General features: G+C 42.1%; 1 protein-coding gene across 1 annotated transcript in view; it reads right to left on the bottom strand.

Annotated features, from left to right (window-relative positions):
• Positions 1–3810: 3810 nt before the first annotated feature.
• The window catches only part of LOC127316211 (uncharacterized), a 48026-nt gene continuing 29354 nt past the window's right edge, over positions 3811–22482 (bottom strand). Inside the window, exons 2-12 of the mRNA XM_071823815.1 lie at positions 6691–7034; positions 6296–6358; positions 5850–5864; positions 5147–5204; positions 5025–5064; positions 4824–4891; positions 4659–4733; positions 4519–4574; positions 4377–4421; positions 4096–4269; positions 3811–3996 (exon numbers count right to left, since the gene is read on the bottom strand). Coding sequence (XP_071679916.1) covers positions 3811–3996; positions 4096–4269; positions 4377–4421; positions 4519–4574; positions 4659–4733; positions 4824–4891; positions 5025–5064; positions 5147–5204; positions 5850–5864; positions 6296–6358; positions 6691–7034 — 1124 coding nt within the window. The remainder of the gene's footprint in view (positions 3997–4095; positions 4270–4376; positions 4422–4518; positions 4575–4658; positions 4734–4823; positions 4892–5024; positions 5065–5146; positions 5205–5849; positions 5865–6295; positions 6359–6690; positions 7035–22482) is intronic.

The raw sequence follows: 22482 nt of genomic DNA on the forward strand, positions 1-22482 counted from the left end.
AAGAAATGCATATATAAGAGAATGCATAGGCATATTCTTAATTTAGAAAATGTAAAGGGAAGCCTGTGTAACATGTGGAAGCTAAAATCTAGTTTCCACAGACCAACCTATGATATCTATCATCAGCTTGCCGTTGCAAAACCTCCCCGTGGGGACACGGTCCTTGAAATCCCTGCCGTAGGGAGGCAAATTTGCCTTGCCGATGGTGAGGATGTAGTCGTTGTTACCGACGTCAACCAGAGAGTCGCCAAACACCATGACCGTGGGAATCAGAGGTCTTGCTTCTTCGCCGTGTGATGTTGGCCACGTCGGAAGCAAGATGGCCACTAGTAGAAAAAAGGGCTTCCATCTCAACCCATTAGTTTCCAAATACTTTGACCCAGAACTAATGGGGTCTTTAGTCCCGATTCTGCTGGTGAACCGGGACTAATGCTTCGGCCGGGACTAAAGGTTAAACCTTTAATTCCGGTTGGTGTTACTAACCGGGACTAAAGGGCTATGGCAGGCTGCGGTCGACGCAGGCCTCAGCACCAACCGGGACTAAAGGTGTCCTCAACCGGGACAAAAGGTTGATCGCCTTTTTTGACTTTGTAAAATAAAATGATAGAAAATTCAAAAAATAATTTTTTTTTTCAGATTCTTGTATGTTATGCAACCTACTATTCGGTGAAATTAAGAAATTCGAATTTTCACTTTTTTTTGCAAAAAAAGTTTGAAAAATGATAAAACCGCATTAACGTTTGCATACGACGTCGGAAAAAAACGTATAATATAACAAAATCATTGTGGAAAAAAGTTACATCCGAATTCACCGGAATATACCCGGTTAGCCAATTTTTAGATTCCCAAAATTCCAAATTAAAATATGAAAGCAGGAAGATTTTAGTTTTTGCTATAATTATGGCTTTTATATTTTTTATTTTTCAAAATATTAAAATTAATAATTGCATCCTGCATAAAGATTTCTATTACTTTTACCCAATTTTTAGATTTTCAAAATTTTTGGTTTTAGGTTTTGCAAAAAAAGTAAAAAATAAAAATAATACAAATTAAAAGTTATTGTTTATTTATTTATTCAAGATTATTGTTACATCATTACTTTTGTTTATTAAAAGAATTATTTAAAATTAAAATAATAAATAAATATAACATCGACCAACATGTTAATAGGATTGATATGATACTAGTATCATATACATGCGCGTGAAGCACTTGGATGCGGGAAGTTTGACCATGAGTAAGTAATTTGACTAGAGATAAGTGTAGTTAGAGATAGAGACTAAACTATTGAAATAACTGAAATAATAGAAATTCTGAAAAAATAGAAAAAAAAGGGAGTGAAAAAAATTAGAAAAATATTTTTTTTTTCACCTGGAGCCATTTTCGCCCCAACGCACGCTGCCCACGTGGATGGACCTTTAATCCCGATTCGTAAGCAGCCGGGACTAAAGGGGTGGGCTTTAGTCCCGCTTATTTAGTCCCGGTTGCAAAACCGGAACTAAAGCCCCTTGTAAATCGGGACTAAAGCCTTTTTTCTACTAGGCCCATGAGCAGCAAACACCTGACCTCCATAGGAGCCAAAACTGAATAGAATTTTGACGTTTGTGATCATCACTTGGAGTTGTGGATCCTCTGCTTTATACAAGTGTGCGTGCCTCTGCACTTAACACAGTAAAAAAAAAAGTAAAAACTGAAATACAGATCTGCCGTCAATATAGCGGTGAGTGTTGTAGACTTGTACGTAGTTCGTACGGGAGTGCATTATGAAATCTATGGCTAGACGCATCCGATCACATTATCAAGCTGTTTATAAGAGCAGGTCTAACAGACCCCTTAAACCACGCCGGACTTGTATAATTTCCGGTATACGGGGTGCGGGCAAAAATGGCCGTCTAGCAGGCCCCCTAAACGGTTCACCCCGTATCTAAAATATACAGGGCCCTGGGAATTTTCTCCCTCGCCCCTTACTTATAGAGGGTGGAGAGGTTTGTAGGGGGTGAAAACTGCACTCTACACCACCGGACCTCGCCGCGCCGCCGCCAAACAAACTCCACTCCGGCGACCAATTCCAGCCAACGAGCTCTAAATTCTATCAAATCTCTACCAATTTCTTTCAACCCATCAAGATTTCTATCAAATAATGAAAAAACTAGATGAATTTTGAAGCAAAATTCCGCGTTCTCCCACTCGGGGCACCACCCACCGGCCGTGGTGCTGCTGGCGCCGCCGCTTCGTGCCCATGCTTCCTTGCTCCTCTGACGCACGCACGCGCGCGCGGTGCACGGCCCGGTCTTGCTAGCCGCTCCTCCTGCGCTTTGTGATCGAGCGTGTGCGCGCGCTTCGAAGCGCGCGGGTGGAGTCGCGGCGCCGGAGGCGCAAGCCGGAGGCGCAAGGCGACGGGGGCCGCCCGCGGCCTGAGAAGCGGGGCGAGGCGGCGGGGCGGCGCGTGGCAGCAGCTCGGGGCGGCATGTCCGGTGGTCCGGCGGCGGGGCTGCAGCACGAAGAGATGAAAAAAGAAGCATATTCCTCTTTTACAGTTTTCGTATACGGGGACTGCTAGACGGGAGGCGTTTTTGTCTGGTTAAAAGTACTCGCGTTTTATATACAGGGCCCTCTACTCGTATTTTACGGGGCGAAAATTTAAGGGATCTGTTAGACATGCTCTAAGACATGCAAGTAATGTCAAGTACCGAGCGATCAAGTACGTACCAGAAATAAGCTGGCTAGAGTGGAGTACTAGCACACGCATGCATTCCCTTGCATGACAAATTAATACTTCAATTCCATCCGCATTGACCTGTATTTATCACTAGCATCGTAAGTTCGTAACTAACGATCGACAACGAAACACACAGGTGGTTGAACTGTTCATCGATTGGAAGATCGCATACGCTACTGTAATTATGGATGAACTTTCCACTAGTAGAGAAACCCAATTTAGTACCGGTACCAAAGGGCTTTAGTACCGGTTTTGGAACCGGTACTTAAGATCCGGTACTAAAGCCTCCAACCTACGAATCGGTACTAAAGGTGCCTCCACGTACAATAAAATCTAATCAGCATTCTATAAGAATTTAAATAATATATTTTTTAGTTAGAGAAAAGAGAAAAGGGGACAACTTAAATTGGATGATTCAAATTTCTGTGACCTCATAAACAAATTCTTAACCAATAATAATTGCATGCATCACTACAAGAAATCTGCCATAAGTTGACAAAATAGAGGTGTCACTGAAACGTCACTAATTGCTACTTGTGATGTTACTGTGACGCCTTTCAAAACGTCGAAAGCTGGGAGTCAGCAGTGAGTGCTTAAGACGTTCCACTTGAAAACGTCGTAGAGCTTTGTGACGTTTTAAAATGTCACTGCTGGCATGACGTTCCCAAAACGTCATGGGCACCTGCCCTCGAGTCCAGCGTGGCAATCCTACGTGGCAAAATTGTGACGAATTAGAAATGTCAATATCTGAATTCAGCCCGGTCCATTCAGCTCCTTATGTGGGCTGAGCCCATTAGTTCTGATTATTTTTTTCGGCTTTGTTGGGCCTTGGCCCATAACTAGCCCAATTACCTCAACCTTTTTAGCTTATTTTTTTTCAACGGCCTTTTTAGCTGTTGTACTTACTGGGCCTGGGCCAATTTTCATTGGGCCGTGGCCTTTTTAGGACCCATTACAGTTTTGGACCGGGAGTCAATAAGAACCAGTCAAGCTCATTATTAGTATGAACATAAAACTTAGCAAATTAATCAATTACATTGCAGCAACAAGAACCAGACAAGCTCATTATTAGTATGAACATAAAACTTTTGTCACAGTGACTTGGAGCAATAAGACTCAGTCATGCTCGTTATTACAATATAAACATAAAATTTCACTAGAGTTGTCTTCAGGATCTCCAGCATGCATCTTGCTAGAAAATGATGTTGCATTGCAAATGTGTTCTGGGAATCCTTCAAACGGTTGGCAATGCGCTTCCTGAGCCTTGGCATTGGCACCTGCAGTTATCATTATGGTGTTTATCATTGTAAAAGAACATAAGAGATTCCACTAAAACTAATCCTATGCAACTTTATCGTATAGAAGATTATACTTACCCGCCGCTCTCGTTCTTTTGGAGGAAGCTGTGGTTCTGTAGGGGAGGTTTTTGAAGGAGTTGGCTTTGGTGCTTGCTTCTTCGGAGGTTCAACTTTTGGTGCTTTCGCTTCAGACTTTGATACAATAGCAACTATGGTGCCTGGAGTAACAGTATCCCCTTCGCTAGCAATATACTGAAAACCAATGGCATCAACAAAATCAGCATTTTGCTACACTACCAGTAAAAGGTAAACCATGATAAGAAGAACAAATGGAAGTCGAAAAGAGAAAAATGATTCACCTTTTCAAGAACACCAGCTTCAGGACTAGAAACATCAATGGTGACCTGGAATACAGAAGGAAAAAAGTATGTTTAATTCTACACGCACTCACTTTGACATATAGAGAGAGGAGAATCAGAAGTGATCAAGAGACAGCAATACCTTATCAGTTTCAATCTGAGCTATGGCCTCATCAGCCTCAACTCTGTCACCGGGTTCTGTATGAATAGTTAACAGGAGAATATGAATGAGCTTCACACAGCATAGCAGACCCACACCCAGAGAGAGAGAGGAGAGCATACTCTTTAAGAAGGTAGCAAGAGTTCCATCAGTTACAGATTCACCCATGAAAGGTACAACAGCTTCAAACTTTTCTCCTACAAGAAGAAACAACAAGACTCAATTAGCGCAACACCAGAAGCAGTTTTGCATATATTAAACATAACCTAGAAGTCTGCTTTCATTACCACTGTCTGATGCAAATGACCTACTCCAGGGTTGGTAAGGAGAGGCATTTGGGAAGTAATAGTGCCTTCTACCAAATTTAATAGCAAACATTAGCCATTAGTGCATGTATCAACAGGTCAAAACATCTTATAACGTCTGGAATTACAAGAATAAACAATGAAGTCCACGGAATACAATTAAGTACATGGTTAGCTAGTTACCTTGTCAGCTTTGAGCTTTGGGGACCAGCTGGAATAAGACCTGCGGCGAGTACAAAGATATTAGAGATGTTGGTAGCGAACCAGTGGTCAAAATCGAAATAGCACTTGTTCAGGTAAATAACCTAAAAGCTGACTGCTGTAGTTCCTGACATGTGTATGGCTCCTCAGGAGGCCCAGTGTCTGCAAGTAAAATTGGAATGGTGAGCAAGGGAAGATAACATAAGGAAGCAATATATGTACAAAATACAACATAACATCTTGTACATGATGTACTGCTACAGATGTACTCATAAGCTGTTGGGGTCACTACTGGCAAGTAGAACTACTGTCATCGTGAACATTACAGCTGAGAGTGTAGGTCCTGTCAAATACACCATATCTCGTAGCGCAAGATAAAGTGGGACAAGTAGAAGTTACATTCCATGGAAACAAACCGTACTTAACAGGTATGGCTAGGGCATGAGAAATGCAGTGTAATCCAAGTACTCGTATACTCGCAAGGCATGTCAGTACTAAATATAACATAACATCTTGCACATGCTGTAGTGGCACGGATAAGAAATGGAGATAAAGTGAATTAGTTAGCTGTTGGGTCACTGCTAACAGCATAATCACGGTTCGTTATAAGCACTACAACTGAGGGTCTTCGCCTCTGCCAAATGAAACCCTGTCTCTTAGCACAAGATAAAATGGGGCAGGTACAGGTTGGCACATGCGTGTCAAGTAACAGTTTTGCAAAAGGCACATGCCTACCTATCTACAATTCAGAAATGATAACATGCAAAAGCACCGCAGCTGACTTAGAATTATCGTGTTAATGCATACACTCAGTTCTCTAAACTGCAGTAAGAACATAATTAAGTAAAAGTCAGAACTAGCATCAAAAAAATGCAGAGATTCTTGCCTCTAAAAGTTTCTACACTATATATAAGAAACAATTGCAGTAATTTAACATGAACAACTAAAATCAGTGCAGTTGCAGGTTTTGCAAAGTTGAACAACTCTCCTTGACAACACCACCAGAAAAGCTATCACATCAGTGTGCATAACTGAGCTACCGAGTATACATCAGCCACAGGCTGCTGTTAACTAAAGCAAGCACAGCTCAGCCAGGCAGGCAGCCTAAGCTCCAAGGTATCAGTGTTTTAAAGATCCAAGCTCTGTGACAACAATCCTAAATGATCCTAGAAGGTTCTAGAAGCAAAAACATACTCGACAACCACAGTCGGCATTGCACTAACCATATCTCAAATTCTCAAGCACGTACTGACCAACAAGGCCAATGGCATGGCGATGCGCATATCAACACCACTGCTACTGTAAGAATTTACATCCTGTTATTCGACCAGGTGCATCAAGCAGCACGTTACTCTCCAAATCACGAACTAGCACACAGTGCACACTGTTTACAGACCACCAAACAGCACAATACTTCCTTGTCCCTGGAACAATCCTAGAGAAATACAACCGGTAAAAACTGCCCAACAAACCGGGAATAAGATCACCATGGGCGCGCAGGGAGACCGCCCCTAGAACCCTAGGGTGAGGGATTCGCGGAACCACAGCGGGACTAATAGCGAAAAACGAACATCGCACCCGCAGCGCTCGCAGGAATCGTCGTCTGGAAACCCTAGAGGGGGTGAGGAAGGGGGAGCCGGGGTTATACCTTGATGTAGACGAGGTAGTAGGCGACGAGCAGGAGCACGGCGGCCACGACCCGGAGCGGGAGGAGCAGGGCCGCGGCGATGGCCAGCCGCGCCGCCTCCGCCGCCCCCAGGGGCCCGCGGCCCATCGGCCCGTAGGCGTCCCGCCGCGCGTACGGCGCGTACCTCCGGTCCAGCTCCTCGAGGGTCTCCTGCGCCGCGACCGTGGGTGCGGATGCGGTGGGGGCGGCGGAGGGCGGGGAGAGGAGAGGCTTGGCCGCGGCCTCGTCGCCGCGGGTGGCGCTGTCGAGCTCGGCGGGGGCGTCGCCGTCGGGTCGATGCAGCGGGCGGCGGCGTGGATGTCCTCCTGGAGGTCCGCGGAGGCGTGGAGCTAGCGGTGGAGTTGGTTTGGCGATGGGTGGCGGCGGGGAACGAAAGTGGATGGGGAATTAGGGTTAAGTCAGTCGCGATGGGATCTGAAAATTTCGATTCGGCGCGCAATACAAACTTCCAGCGATGGGATTGAGGCGGGAGACGAAAAAATAGGCCACGTAGGCGAAAATTGATACGAGGTAGGTCCCAAATGTCTGAGTAAAAGTGATGACATGGCAGCCAACTCACAGCTTCAATTACGCGAAAAGCCTAACGACGATCTTGTTTCGTCGCAATAGGCTGCACTAGAACGTCGTAATCCATCCCGGTTAGATTATGACGTTTTCGTTTAAGCAGCTAACGACGTTTTTGCCCCAGAACGTCACTATTTTCTAAGGTTTTGCCCCCCTTCAACAGCCAACGACGGTCAAAGCTAGGAACGTCATAAAGCTATGACATTTTGATTTCCAGTCATAAAAAAATGTCATATTATGGCAGATTTCTTGTAGTGCATGTGCTATCTGCTTATAATCTGTGTAGATAAATCATGTTCCAGATTGATGCAGTATAGGTAGTTTAATTGCTGTGAGATTGTGTTGATCCTTTTTGCATGAGATTAATTTTTTTGTGAAGTAGAAATAGATAGCTTTATTTTGGCACTAGTCTCACATGCAGAACCTTCTTGGATTTGATTTGATTTACAAATCAAGTTTTGTCCAGAGAGCCATTCCATGAATTTTACTTCGAAAACTGCAAATGTTTTTGAAACAAATCCAAGTGCTACTAGTAGATATAGTTATTTGGTACTTTTGTGCCAAAGGAAATATTTTTCAGAGTTGTAGTTTAATTCTGAGGATTTTATTTCTAAAACAGTTTCAGTGTCTGATTTTTGTAAATTTATTACAACTCATAAAAAGGCCAAACCAGTGGGATTAGATCAAATTTAGTCTCACCTATCCATGGGTATGCTTGGCTCTGGTTGGTGATGCTCTGCTGGTGTGCCTAGCTATTTGTGTGCTCTGGTTCCTGTCTTGTTTAATTTGCCTAGGTTATTTAAAAATTTATTTGCATGATATTCTTGTGCATATGTGTTCTACATGTTGTTAGCTTTCAGTAGGTATGTTGCATGCATTTTTGTGACTCACATAAATATTTAGACCATTTAAATGGTTCCTAAGTTATTTCTCCAATTGTAAAAATCACATCTTTTGTTTTAAAAACCATAAATTAGTGAAACCACTTTCAGTAGCTTGTATTTGTGAACCTTTACATACTGTGATTTTACCAAATATTTGTGTTAATTAGTCTGGAGTGGTTTGTTGATTTGGTATGACTTGTTGTTTTCTTTTTGTGACGCTAGATTCGAACGCCGCCGTAAACGAAGGAGGAGGTGACTTCGGGGGATTTGAAGAGGAAGACCTGGGACACTTTGCTGATCAAGGCAAGCCACCTTTTGATTCATCTCTGGTCCTATATATTCTTGCTCTTGCAGTATTATAGGTTTTATAAAGTGCATGCCTTTTATTTATTATGTTGGTGGTTAGTGCCACCCGGAGTTTTATTAATCCATCCTTAGGGTGCAGCCCTCGTTGGTACCTACTGATCACACCTCTATTATTGGTATGGTGCTTACCACCTTATCACCCTTGTCGCCTCTTTTCAAAGAGAATTTGGACTATAGGTTGGGAGCCCTGGAAAAAGGTTGTGAAATTTTTTTCAAGCAAAGAAGTTTTTCGAAAACCTTGGAATGGGGTAGCCCTGCCCAAGTGTGGTTTTATGAAAGACAAAAAGGTTTATGAAAGATATTGCTGGAGGAAAATGAAGATGAAAAGTTGTTTTCGAGAAACCTTGGTGACCATAGTACGAAACCGGACCTAGCCAGTACAACCACATTACCCTTAAGTGGGACGGGTGATGCGCGTGAGACACACGTCCGTTGGGAACCCCAAGAGGAAGGTGTGATGTGCACAGCAGTAAGTTTTCCCTCAGAAAGAAACCAAGGTTTATCGAACCAGTAGGAGCCAAGAAGCACGTTGAAGGTTGTTGGTGGCGGAGTGTAGTGCGGCGCAACACCAGGGATTCCGGTGCCAACGTGGAACCTGCACAACACAACCAAAGTACTTTGCCCCAACGTAACAGTGAGGTTGTCAATCTCACCGGCTTGCTGTAAACAAAGGATTAGATGTATAGTGTGTATGATGATGTTTGTTTGCGAAGAACAGTAAAGAACAATTGCAGTAGATTGTATTTCAGATGTAAAGAATAGGACCGGGGTCCACAATTCACTAGTGGTGTCTCTCCCATAAGATAAACAGATGTTGGGTGAACGAATTACAGTTGGGCAATTGACAAATAAAGAAGGCATAACAATGCACATACATATATCATGATGAGTACTATGAGATTTAATCAGGGCATTACGACAAAGTACATAGACCGCTATCCAGCATGCATCTATGCCTAAAAAGTCCACTTTCAGGTTATCATCCGAACCCCTTCTGGTATTAAGTTGCAAGCAACAGACAATTGCATTAAGTATGGTGCGTAATGTAATCAACACAAATATCCTTAGACAAAGCATCGATGTTTTATCCCTAGTGGCAACAGCACATCCACAACCTTAGAACTTTCTGTCACTGTCCCATATTTAATGGAGGCATGAACCCACTATCGAGCATAAATACTTCCTCTTGGAGTCACAAGTATCAACTTGGCCAGAGCCTCTACTAGCAACGGAGAGCATGCAAGAACATAAACAACATATATGATAGATTGATAATCAACTTGACATAGTATTCAATATTCATCGGATCCCAACAAACACAACATGTAGCATTACAAATAGATGATCTTGATCATGATAGGCAGCTCACAAGATCTAACATGATAGCACAATGAGGAGAAGACAACCATCTAGCTACTGCTATGGACCCATAGTCCAGGGGTGAACTACTCACACATCGATCCGGAGGCGATCATGGCGATGAAGAGCCCTCCGGGAGATGATTCCCCTCTCCGGCAGGGTGCCGGAGGCGATCTCCTGAATCCCCCGAGATAGGATTGGCGGCGGCTGCGTCTCTGGAAGGTTTTCCGTATCGTGGCTCTCGGTACTGGGGGTTTCGCGATGAAGACTATATGTAGGCGAAAGGGTAGGTCAGGGGGCATCACGAGGGCCCCACACAACACGCCGGCGGGGCCAGGGCTTGGGCCGCGCCGTACTACTGTGTGGCCACCTCGTGGCCCCACTTCGTTTCCTCTTCGGACTTCTGGAAGCTTCGTGGAAAAATAGGCCCCTGGGCGTTGATTTCGTCCAATTCCGAGAATATTTCCTTACTAGGATTTCTGAAACCAAAAACAGCAGAAAACAACAACTGGCTCTTCGGCATCTCGTCAATAGGTTAGTGCCGGAAAATGCATAATAATGGCATATAATGTGTATAAAACATGTGAGTATCATCATAAAAGTAGCATGGAACATAAGAAATTATAGATACGTTTGGGACGTATCAACGGGGCGTAGCATAGTAGTTTGTCTCGCCTTAGTTTGGGTCCTACAAGTGTAAGGGGTAGTCCGTGCATTGACACATATCGACCGTGGCCTTCCCGATGAACTGGGGATGCCTTTCCGTCTCGTACAGATGGCAGGGGTACAACCTATGAGCTCCCATTGAATAATGCCCCGCAGTTGGTCGCGGCATTCCAGAGGGTCGAGCTGGTCGGGGAATTTGCTACTCCTGGGTAAACGACCCCTCGGACTCTAGTGTTGGGAGGTACAACTCTAGGCGGCATGTCTTAGCCTAAAGCGAACAGGCGAAAAACTACGATCGGGTATTTGTCGTGGCATATGTTATTATGCAGGGATGATGCCCACACGATGAGTATTCGGATCTTGTGGGGAAAGTGTGCAATCTCTGATGAGTATTCGAAGCAATGATGAAGATAATGAGTAAACAAATGAATCATATAGCAAAGACTTTTCATGAATAATACTTTCAAGACAAGCACAATAAGACTTGCATAAGAGTTACTCATAAAGCAATAAATTCAAAGTAAAGGCATTGAAGCAACACAAAGGAAGATATAAGTTTCAGCGGTTGCTTTCAACTTCAACATGTATATCTCATGGATAATTATCAACACAAAGTAATATAACAAGTGCAATAGGTAAACATGTAAGAATCAATGCACACAGTTTACACAAGCGTTTGCTTCTGGGATAGAAAGAATAGGTAAACTGACTCAACAATAAAGTAGAAGATAGGCCCTTCACAGAGGGAAGCATGGATTACTATTTTTGTGCTAGAGCTTTTCATTTTGAAAACATAGAAACAATTTTGTCAACGGTAGTAATAAAGCATATGTGTTATGTATAAGACATCCTATAAGTTGCAAGCCTCATGCATAGTATACTAATAGTGCTCGCACCTTGTCCTAATTAGCTTGGATTAACACAGATTATCATTGCATAACATATGTTTCAACCAAGTGTCACAAAGGGGTACCTCTATGCCGCCTGTACAAGGGTCTAAGGAGAAGGTTCGCATTGGATTTCTCGCTTTTGATCATTCTCAACTTAGACACCCATACCGGGACAACATAGACAACAGATAATGGACTCCTCTTTTAATGCTTAAGCATTCAACAACAGATAATATTCTCATAAGAGATTGAGGTTTTGTGTCCAAACTGAAACTTCCACCATGATTCATGGCTTTAGTTAGCGGCCCAATGTTCTTCTCTAACAGTATGCATACTCAAACCATTTGATCATGAAAATCGCCCTTACTTCAGACAAGACGAACATGCATAGCAACTCACATGATATTCAACAAAGGTAAAAGTTGGTGGCGTCCCCAGAAACATGGTTACCGCTCAACAAGCAACTTATTAAGAAATAAGATACATAAGTACATATTCTTCACCACAATAGTTTTAAGGCTATTTGTCCCATGAGCTATATATTGTAAAGGCAAAGAATGGAAATTTAAAGGTAGAACTCAAGTAATGTACTTTGGAATGGCGGGGAAATACCATGTGGTAGGTAGGTATGATGGACACAAATGGCATAGTATTTGGCTCAAGGATTTGGATGCACGAGAAGAATTCCTCTCAATACAAGGCTAGGCTAGCAAGGTTGTTTGAAGCAAACTCAAGTATGAAATGGTGCAGCAAAGCTCACATATGAACATATTGTAACTATTATAAGACTTTACATTGTCTTATTGTTGTTCAAACACCTTAACCAGAAAATATCTAGACTCTAGAGAACAATCACGCAAACCAAATTTTAACAAGCTCTATGTAGTTATTCATTAATGGGTACAAGGTACATGATGCAAGAGCTTAAACATGATCTATATGAGCACAACAATTGCCAAGTATCACATTATTCAAGACATTATACCATTTACCACATGCGGCATTTTCCGTTTCCAACCATATAACAATGAATGAAATAGTCCAACTTTCGCAATGAACATTAGAAATAAAGCTAAGAACGTATGTGTTCATACGAAACAGCGGAGCGTGTCTCTCTCCCAAACAAGGAATGCTAGGATCCGATCTTATTCAAACAAAACAAAAATAAAAAACAAATAGACGCTCCAAGCAAAGCACATAAGATGTGACGGAATAAAAATATAGTTTCACTAGAGGTGACCTGATAAGTTGTCGATGAAGAAGGGATGCCTTGGGCATCCCCAAGCTTAGACGCTTGGGTCTTCTTAAAATATGCAGGGATGAACCACGGGGGCATCCCCAAGCTTAGACTTTTCACTCTTCTTGATCATATTGTATCATCCTCCTCTCTTGACCCTTGAAAACTTCCTCCACACCAAACTTAAAACAAACTCATTAGAGGGTCAGTGCGTAATTCATATATTCAGAGGTGACATAATCATTCTTAACACTTCTGGACATTGCACAAAGCTACTGAAAGTTAATGGAACAAAGAAATCCATCAAACATAGCAAAACAGGCAATGCGAAATAAAAGGCAGAATCTGTCAAAACAGAACAGTCCGTAAAGACGAATTTTTTAGAGGCACCAGACTTGCTCAGATGAAAATGCCCAAATTGAATGAAAGTTGCATACATATCTGGGGATCACGCACGTAAATTGGCAGATTTTTCTGATTTACCTACAGAGAACCATACCCAAATTCGTGACATCAAGAAATCTGTTTCTGCGCAGTAATCCAAATCTAGTATTGACTTTACTATCAAAGACTTTACTTGGCACAACAATGCAATAAAATAAAGATAAGGAGAGGTTGCTACAGTAGTAACAACTTCCAAGACTCAAATATAAAACAAAGGTACAGAAGTAAAATGATGGGTTGTCTCCCATAAGCGCTTTTCTTTAACGCCTTTCAGCTAGGCGCAGAAAGTGTGTATCAAGTGTTATCAAGAGATGAAGCATCGACATCATAATTTGTTCTAATAATAGAATCATAAGGTTGTTACCAGAATTATTCCTATAAGCATTGTTGTTGAAATTATTATTTTTAATGAAGTTTACATCAACATTTTCTTCTTGAGCAACCAATGAAAGCTAAAGGAACATTATTTGGATCAACATTAGATCTACCATTCACAAGCATAGACATAATCACATCAATCTTATCACTCAAGGAGGAGGTTTCTTCAACAGAATTTACCTTCTTACCTTGTGGAGATCTTTCTGTGTGCCATTCAGAGTAATTTATCATCATATCATCAAGAAGCTTTGTAGCCGCCCCCAAAGTGATGGACATAAAGGTACCTCCAGCAGCTGAATCCAATAGGTTCCGCGAAGAAAAATTCAATCCTGCATAGAAGGCTTGGATGATCATCCAAGTAGTTAGTCCATGGGTTGGGCAATTCTTTACCAAAGATTTCATTCTCTCCCATGCTTGAGCAACATGTTCATTATCCAATTGCTTAAAATTCATTATGCTACTTCTCAAAGATATAATTTTAGCGGGAGGATAATATCTACCAATAAAAGCATCTTTACATTTAGTCCATGAATCAATACTATTCTTAGGCAAAGATAGCAACCAATCTTTAGCTCTTCCTCTTAAGGAGAAAGGAAACAATTTCAATTTTATAATATCACCATCTACATCCTTATACTTTTGCATTTCACATAGTTCAACAAAATTATTAAGATGGGCAGCAGCATCATCAGAACTAACACCAGAAAATTGCTCTCTCATAACAAGATTCAGTAAAGCAGGTTTAATTTCAAAGAATTCTGCTGTAGTAGCAGGTGGAGCAATAGGTGTGCATAGGAAATCATTATTATTAGTGTTTGTGAAGTCACACAACTTAGTGTTTTCAGGAGTATTCATTTTAACAATAGTAAATAAAGCAAACTAGATAAAGTAAATGCGAGTAACTAATTTTTTTTGGTGTTTTTGATATGGAGAACAAGACAGTAAATAAAGTAAAACTAGCAACTAATTTTTTTGTGTTTTGTTTTAGTGCAGCAAACAAAGTAGTAAATAAAGTAAAGTAAAGCAAGACAAAAACAAAGTAAAGAGATTGGAAGTGGAGACTCCCCTTGCAGCGTGTCTTGATCTCCTCGGCAACGGCGCCAGAAAACAGTACTGCTGGCGTGCAGTTGACGTGGGAGATAGAAATCTTTGTGGTGTCACTTTTCTTCAGGTCCCCGGCAACGGCGCCAGAAAACAGTCTTGATGCGCGTGAGACACACGTCCGTTGGGAACCCCAAGAGGAAGGTGTGATGTGCACAGCAGTAAGTTTTCCCTCAGAAAGAAACCAAGGTTTATCGAACCAGTAGGAGCCAAGAAGCACGTTGAAGGTTGTTGGTGGCGGAGTGTAGTGCGGCGCAACACCAGGGATTCCGGCACCAACGTGGAACCTGCACAACACAACCAAAGTACTTTGCCCCAACGTAACAGTGAGGTTGTCAATCTCACCGGCTTGCTGTAAACAAAGGATTAGATGTATAGTGTGGATGATGATGTTTGTTTGCGAAGAACAGTAAAGAACAATTGCAGTAGACTGTATTTCAGATGTAAAGAATAGGACCGGGGTCTACAGTTCACTAGTGGTGTCTCTCCCATAAGATAAACAGATGTTGGGTGAACGAATTACAGTTGGGCAATTGACAAATAAAGAAGGCATAACAATGCACATACATATATCATGATGAGTACTATGAGATTTAATCAGGGCATTACGACAAAGTACATAGACCGCTATCCAGCATGCATCTATGCCTAAAAAGTCCACTTTCAGGTTATCATCCGAACCCCTTCCGGTATTAAGTTGCAAGCAACAGACAATTGCATTAAGTATGGTGCGTAATGTAATCAACACAAATATCCTTAGACAAAGCATCGATGGTTTATCCCTAGTGGCAACAGCACATCCACAACCTTAGAACTTCTTCATCCTTTGTCCCATATTTAATGGAGGCATGAACCCACTATCGAGCATAAATACTCCCTCTTGGAGTCACAAGTATCAACTTGGCCAGAGCCTCTACTAGCAACAGAGAGCATGCAAGAACATAAACAACATATATGATAGATTGATAATCAACTTGACATAGTATTCAATATTCATCGGATCCCAACAAACACAACATGTAGCATTACAAATAGATGATCTTGATCATGATAGACAGCTCACAAGATCTAACATGATAGCACAATGAGAAGACAACCATCTAGCTACTGCTATGGACCCATAGTCCAGGGGTGAACTACTCACACATCGATCCGGAGGCGATCATGGCGATGAAGAGCCCTCCGGGAGATGATTCCCCTCTCCGGCAGGGTGCCGGAGGCGATCTCCTAAATCCCCCGAGATGGGATTGGCGGCGGCTGCGTCTCTGGAAGGTTTTCCGTATCGTGGCTCTCGGTACTGGGGGTTTCGCGACGAAGACTATTTGTAGGCGGAAGGGTAGGTCAGGGGGTGTCACGAGGGCCCCACACAACACGCCGGCGCGGCCAGGGCTTGGGCCGCGCCTCCCTACTGTGTGGCCACCTCGTGGCCCCACTTCGGTTCCTCTTCGGACTTCTGGAAGCTTCGTGGAAAAATAGGCCCCTGGGCGTTGATTTCGTCCAATTCCGAGAATATTTCCTTACTAGGATTTCTGAAACCAAAAATAGCAGAAAACAGCAACTGGCTCTTCGGCATCTCGTCAATAGGTTAGTGCCGGAAAATGCATAATAATGACATATAATGTGTATAAAACATGTGAGTATCATCATAAAAGTAGCATGGAACATAAGAAATTATAGATAAGTTTGGGATGTATCAACGGGGCGTAGCATAGTAGTTTGTCTCGCCTTAGTTTGGGTCCTACAAGTGTAAGGGGTAGTCCGAGCATTGACACATATCGACCGTGGCCTTCCCGACGAACTGGGGACGCCTTTCCGTCTCGTACAGATGGCAGGGGTACAACCTATGAGCTCCCATTGAATAATGCCCCGCAGTTGGTCGCGGCATTCCAGAGGGTCGAGCTGGTCGGGGAATTTGCTACTCTTGGGTAAACGACCCCTCGGACTCTAGTGTTGGGAGGTACAACTCTAGGCGGCATGTCTTAGCCTAAAGCGAACAGGCGAAAAACTACGATCGGGTATTTGTCGTGGCATATGTTATTATGCAGGGATGATGCCCACACGATGAGTATTCGGATCTTGTGGGGAAAGTGTGCAATCTCTGCAGAGTGTAAATATATTCGAATTACCGTGTCCGCGGTTATGGACATGGGAATGGCGGTACTTGGCATTAGAGGAAAGTTTTGTTTTATAAAAGCGTTTTCTTCAAGAATGTTTTGGGAAAATAAAGCTAGTGGGACTGGTGGAAATGTATCTGGGAGGCACGGAGGAAAAGCTGGAATAGTTGAAATGGCCATATGAGATGGCCGGAAATGAAAATGGGTCAGCCTTACCTATTAGTATGCAAATAAACTTGTTACAAAGGGTTTTTCAACAAAGATATAAAGATGTCATATTCTCGAGAGGAACCACCTCTCGCTCCTTGTCATCCTAGTATAGTGTCTGTTCCTTGCTACTGCCATAATGCATATCCTTTATTTCTCTCTAAGGTGGTTTGCGAGTACATTCAAACATACTCATTGGCATTGTTGTCCTGACTATTTACTTGGCCAGACTTTGAAGAGGAGTACTACGAAGAAGAAGAGTATGACCCCGAAGACGCGAACTAGGACGCTCTCCCAGTCAGTCGCATGTAGGGTAAAGGCCTGACTTGGGTTCCACCGCTGTTGAACTCAAGTTATTTCCGCTACTGTTTGTTGAACTCCAGCCTTGATGACCTATGATGTAAGACTTCCGTAATGTCTTTAATTCGGTACTGTAATGGATGATGTAATCTGGTATCATTTCGGTTATGTATTCACGATGGAATGATCTTGGGATCGTGAAATTGTATGCATAACAGGAGTTTCAGACTGGTAAGTCCGCGACACCACACATGGTCCATGATTTGGCTATTGATCTAAACGAGATGGACACCAGAAAGTTTATCTGGGGCAGCATTGAATACACATTAGTCAAACTCTATAAATTCCTTTATGCTGCAATTCCTCAAGACCCAGCCCTTACGGCAGTTTGGAAACCAAAGTGCTTGCCGAACCTCAGAGTTTTTGCTTGGCTCCTGTTTATGGATCGTCTCAATACTAAGGACCTCATGTTTCGTAAACATTGGCAGTTTGATGGTGGTTCTTCGTGCGATTCTATGCTCTTCTCTGCAATTAGAATCAAGAGACCATCTTTTCTTTGAGTGTGCCTTTGCATCAACATGTTGGGAAGCAATTAATATTCAATGGGATAATACATTGCAAATATCTGAGCGTTTCATCTCTGCACAACATGCTTTCCAGGGTCCTTGCTTCAAAGAGATTTCTATATGTGTGATGTCTACGGGTGCTTCTATTCTTGTAGACAGTGTTGGGCCTCCAAGAGCAGAGGTTTGTAGAACAGCAGCAAGTTTCCCTTAAGTGGATCACCCAAGGTTTATCGAACTCAGGGAGGAAGAGGTCAAAGATATCCCTCTCATGCAACCCTGCAACCACAAAGCAAGAAGTCTCTTGTGTCCCCAACACACCTAATAGGTGCACTAGTTCGGCGAAGAGATAGTGAAATACAAGTGGTATGAATGAATATGAGCAGTAGTAACGGCGCCAAAAAAGTGCTTGCTGGCGTGCAATTGATGGTGGTAAAATTGCAGGAAGTATAGATGCAGTAAAACAGTAAACAAGCAGCGATAGCAGTATTTAGGAACAAGGCCTAGGGATCATACTTTCACTAGTGGACACTCTCAACATTGATCACATAACAGAATAAATAGATAGATGCTAGACTCTACACCCTCTTGTTGGATGATGAACACCACTAACTGTGTAGGATTACACGAACCCTCAATGCCGGAGTTAACAAGCTCCACAATATTCAATGTTCATATTTAAATAACCTTAGAGTGCATGACAGATCAACATAACCAAACCAAGTACTAACATAGCATGCACACTGTCACCTTCACACTACGAAAGGAGGAATAGATCACATCAATACTATCATAGCAATAGTTAACTTCATAATCTACAAGAGATCACAATCATAGCCTACGCCAAGTACTACGCGATGCACACACTGTCACCATTACACCGTGCAGGAGGAATAAACTACTTTAATAACATCACTAGAGTAGCACACAGATAAATTGTGATACAAAACACATTGCAATCATAAAGAGATATAAATAAGCACTTCACTATGCTACTCTGAATTACTCTCTAGCAAGATAACGAACACTAATTCATCATGTAGGCAAACCTTAAAGATGCATTCCCAAGTACTAATGAACACCCCACGCTGTCACTTTGAGCATTCACAGGAGGTACTAACACACCACAATTTCATAGAGACATCCAACTCAAATCATAACTCAGTGAATAAGTATTCTGTGAAATATAGCCTAAGAGACCCACACGGTGCACACACTGTCACCTTTACACACGTGGGACAAGGAGTCTCCGGAGATCACATAAGTAAAATCCACTTGACTAGCATAATGACATCTAGATTACAAGCATCATCATATGAATCTCAATCATGTAAGGCAGCTCATGAGATTATTGTATTGAAGTACATAGGAGAGAGATGAACCACATAGCTACCGGTACAGCCCCGAGCCTCGATGGAGAACTACTCCCTCCTCATGGGAGACAACAGCGTTGATGAAGATGGCGGTGGTGTCGATGGAGAAGCCTTCCGGGGGCACTTCCCCGTCCCAGCGGCGTGCCGGAACAGAGACTCCTGTCCCCCAGATCTTGGCTTCGCGATGGCGGCGGCTCTGGAAGGTTTTCTCTGGTTTCATCGAACGTGGTAGGGTTTTCGTGACGGAGACTTTAAGTAGGCGGAAGGGCAAGGTCGGTGGAGTCCTGGTGGGGCCACACACTAGGCCGGTGCGGCCAGGGCTTGGGCCGCGCCGCCCTACTGTGTCCCCACCTCGTGGCCCCACTTCGTTTCCCCTTCGGACTTCTGGAAGCTTCATGGAAAAATAGGACCCTGGGCGTTGATTTCGTCCAATTCCGAGAATATTTCCTTACTAGGATTTCTGAAACCAAAAACAGCAGAAAACAGGAACTGGCACTTCGGCATCTCGTCAATAGGTTAGTTCCGGAAAACGCATAATAATGACAGAAAGTATGCATAAAACATGTAGATATCATCAATAATGTGGCATGGAACATAAGAAATTATCGATACGTCGGAGACGTATCAGCATCCCCAAGCTTAGTTCCTGCTCGTCCCGAGCAGGTAAACGATAACAAAGATAATTTCTGGAGTGACATGCCATCATAACCTTGATCATACTATTGTAAGCATATGTAATGAATGAAGTGATCAAAACAATGGTAATGACATGAGTAAACAAATGAATCATAAAGCAAAGACTTTTCATGAATAGTACTTTCAAGACAAGCATCAATAAGTCTTGCATAAGAGTTAACTCATAAAGCAATAAGTCAAAGTAAAGGTATTGAAGCAACACAAAGGAAGATTTAAGTTTCAGCGGTTGTTTTCAACTTATAACATGTATATCTCATGGATAGTGTTAACGTAAAGTAATATAACAAGTGCAATATGCAAGTATGTAGGAATTAATGCACAGTTCGCACAAGTGTTTGCTTCTTGAGATGGAGAGAAATAGGTGAACTGACTCAACATAAAAGTAAAAGAAAGGTCCTTCAAAGAGGAAAGCATCGATTGCTATATTTATGCTAGAGCTTTTATTTTGAAAACATGAAACAATTTTGTCAACGGTAGTAATAAAGCATATGTATCATGTAAATTATATCTTACAAGTTGCAAGCCTCATGCATAGTATACTAATAGTGCCCGCACCTTGTCCTAATTAGCTTGGGTTAACACGGATTATCATTGCATGACATATGTTTCAACCAAGTGTCACAAAGGGGTACCTCTATGCCGCCTGTACAAGGGTCTAAGGAGAAAGTTCGCATTGGATTTCTCGCTTTTGATCATTCTTCAACTTAGACACCCATACCGGGACAACATAGACAACAGATAATGGACTCCTCTTTTAATGCTTAAGCATTCAACAACAGATAATATTCTCATAAGAGATTGAGGTTTTATGTCCAAACTGAAACTTCCACCATGATTCATGGCTTTAGTTAGCGGCCCAATGTTCTTCTCTAACAGTATGCATACTCAAACCATTTGATTGTGAAAACCGCCCTTACTTCAGACAAGACGAACATGCATAGCAACTCACATGATATTCAACAAAGAGTTGATGGCGTCCCCAGGAGCATGGTTATCGCACAACAAGCAACTTAATAAGAGATAAAGTGCATAAGTACATATTCAATACCACAATAGTTTTTAAGGCTATTTTGTCCCATGAGCTATATATTGCAAAGGCGAATGATGGAAATTTAAAGGTAGCACTCAGGCAATTTACTTTGAAATGGCGGAGAAATACCATGTAGTAGGTAGGTATGGTGGACACAAATGGCATAGTGGTTGGCTCAAGAATTTGGATGCACGAGAAGAATCCCTCTCAATACAAGGTTTAGGCTAGCAAAGTTATTTGAAACAAACACAAGGATGAACCGGTGCAGCAAAACTCACATATAAGACATATTGTAAACATTATAAGACTCTACACCGTCTTCCTTGTTGTTCAAACTCTTTACTAGAAATTATCTAGACTTTAGAGAGACCAATTATGCAAACCAAATTTTAGCAAGCTCTATGTATTTCTTCATTAATAGGTGCAAAGTATATGATGCAAGAGCTTAAACATGAGCACAACAATTGCCAAGTATCAAATTATTCAAGACATTTTAGAATTACTACATGTAGCATTTTCCGTTTCCAACCATATAACAATTAACGAAGCAGTTTCAACCTTCGCCATGAACATTAAGAATAAAGCTAAGAGCACATGTGTTCATACGAACCAGAGGAGCGTGTCTCTCTCCCACACATGGATGAACTTATTCAAACATAAACAAAAACAAACAGACGCTCCAAGTAAAGTACATAAGATGTGACCGAATAAAAATATAGTTTCAAGAGAAAAAACCTGATAAGTTGTCGATGAAGAAGGGGATGCCTTGGGCATCCCCAAGCTTAGATGCTTGAGTCTTCTTGAAATATGCAGGGATGAACCACGGGGGCATCCCCAAGCTTAGACTCTTCACTCTTCTTGATCATAGTATATCATCATCCTCTCTTGACCCTTGAAAACTTCCTCCACACCAAACTCGAAACAAACTCATTAGAGGGTTAGTGCATAATCAAAAATTCACATATTCAGAGGTGACACAATCATTCTTAACACTTCTGGACATTGCCCAAAGCTACTGGAAGGTAATGGAACAAAGAAATCCACCCAACACAGCGAAAGAAGCAATGCGAAATAAAAGGCAGAATCTGTCAAAATAGAACAGTCCGTAAAGACGAATTTTAAAGTGGCACCATACTTGCTCAGATGAAAATGCCCAAATTGAATGAAAGTTGCGTACATATCTGAGGATCACTCACGTAAATTGGCATAATTTTCTGAGTTACCTACAGAGAATTAGGCCCAGATTCGTGACAGCAAAGAAATCTGTTTCTGCGCAGTAATCCAAATCTAGTATGAAGCTTACTATCAAAGACTTTACTTGGCACAACAATGCAATAAAATAAAGATAAGGAGAGGTTGCTACAGTAGTAACAACTTCCAAGACTCAAATATAAAACAAAAGTACTGTAGTAAAATAAACACATGGGTTATCTCCCAAGAAGTTCTTTCTTTATAGCCATTAAGATGGGCTCAGCAATTTTAATGATGCTCGCGCAAGAAATAGGAATTGAAGCAAAAGAGAGCATCAAGAGGCAAATTCAAAACAAATTTAAGTCTAACATGCTTCCTATGCGTAGGAAT

The sequence above is a fragment of the Lolium perenne genome, chromosome 7 (assembly GCF_019359855.2).
Source record: "Lolium perenne isolate Kyuss_39 chromosome 7, Kyuss_2.0, whole genome shotgun sequence".
NCBI classification, from domain to species: Eukaryota; Viridiplantae; Streptophyta; class Magnoliopsida; order Poales; family Poaceae; genus Lolium; species Lolium perenne.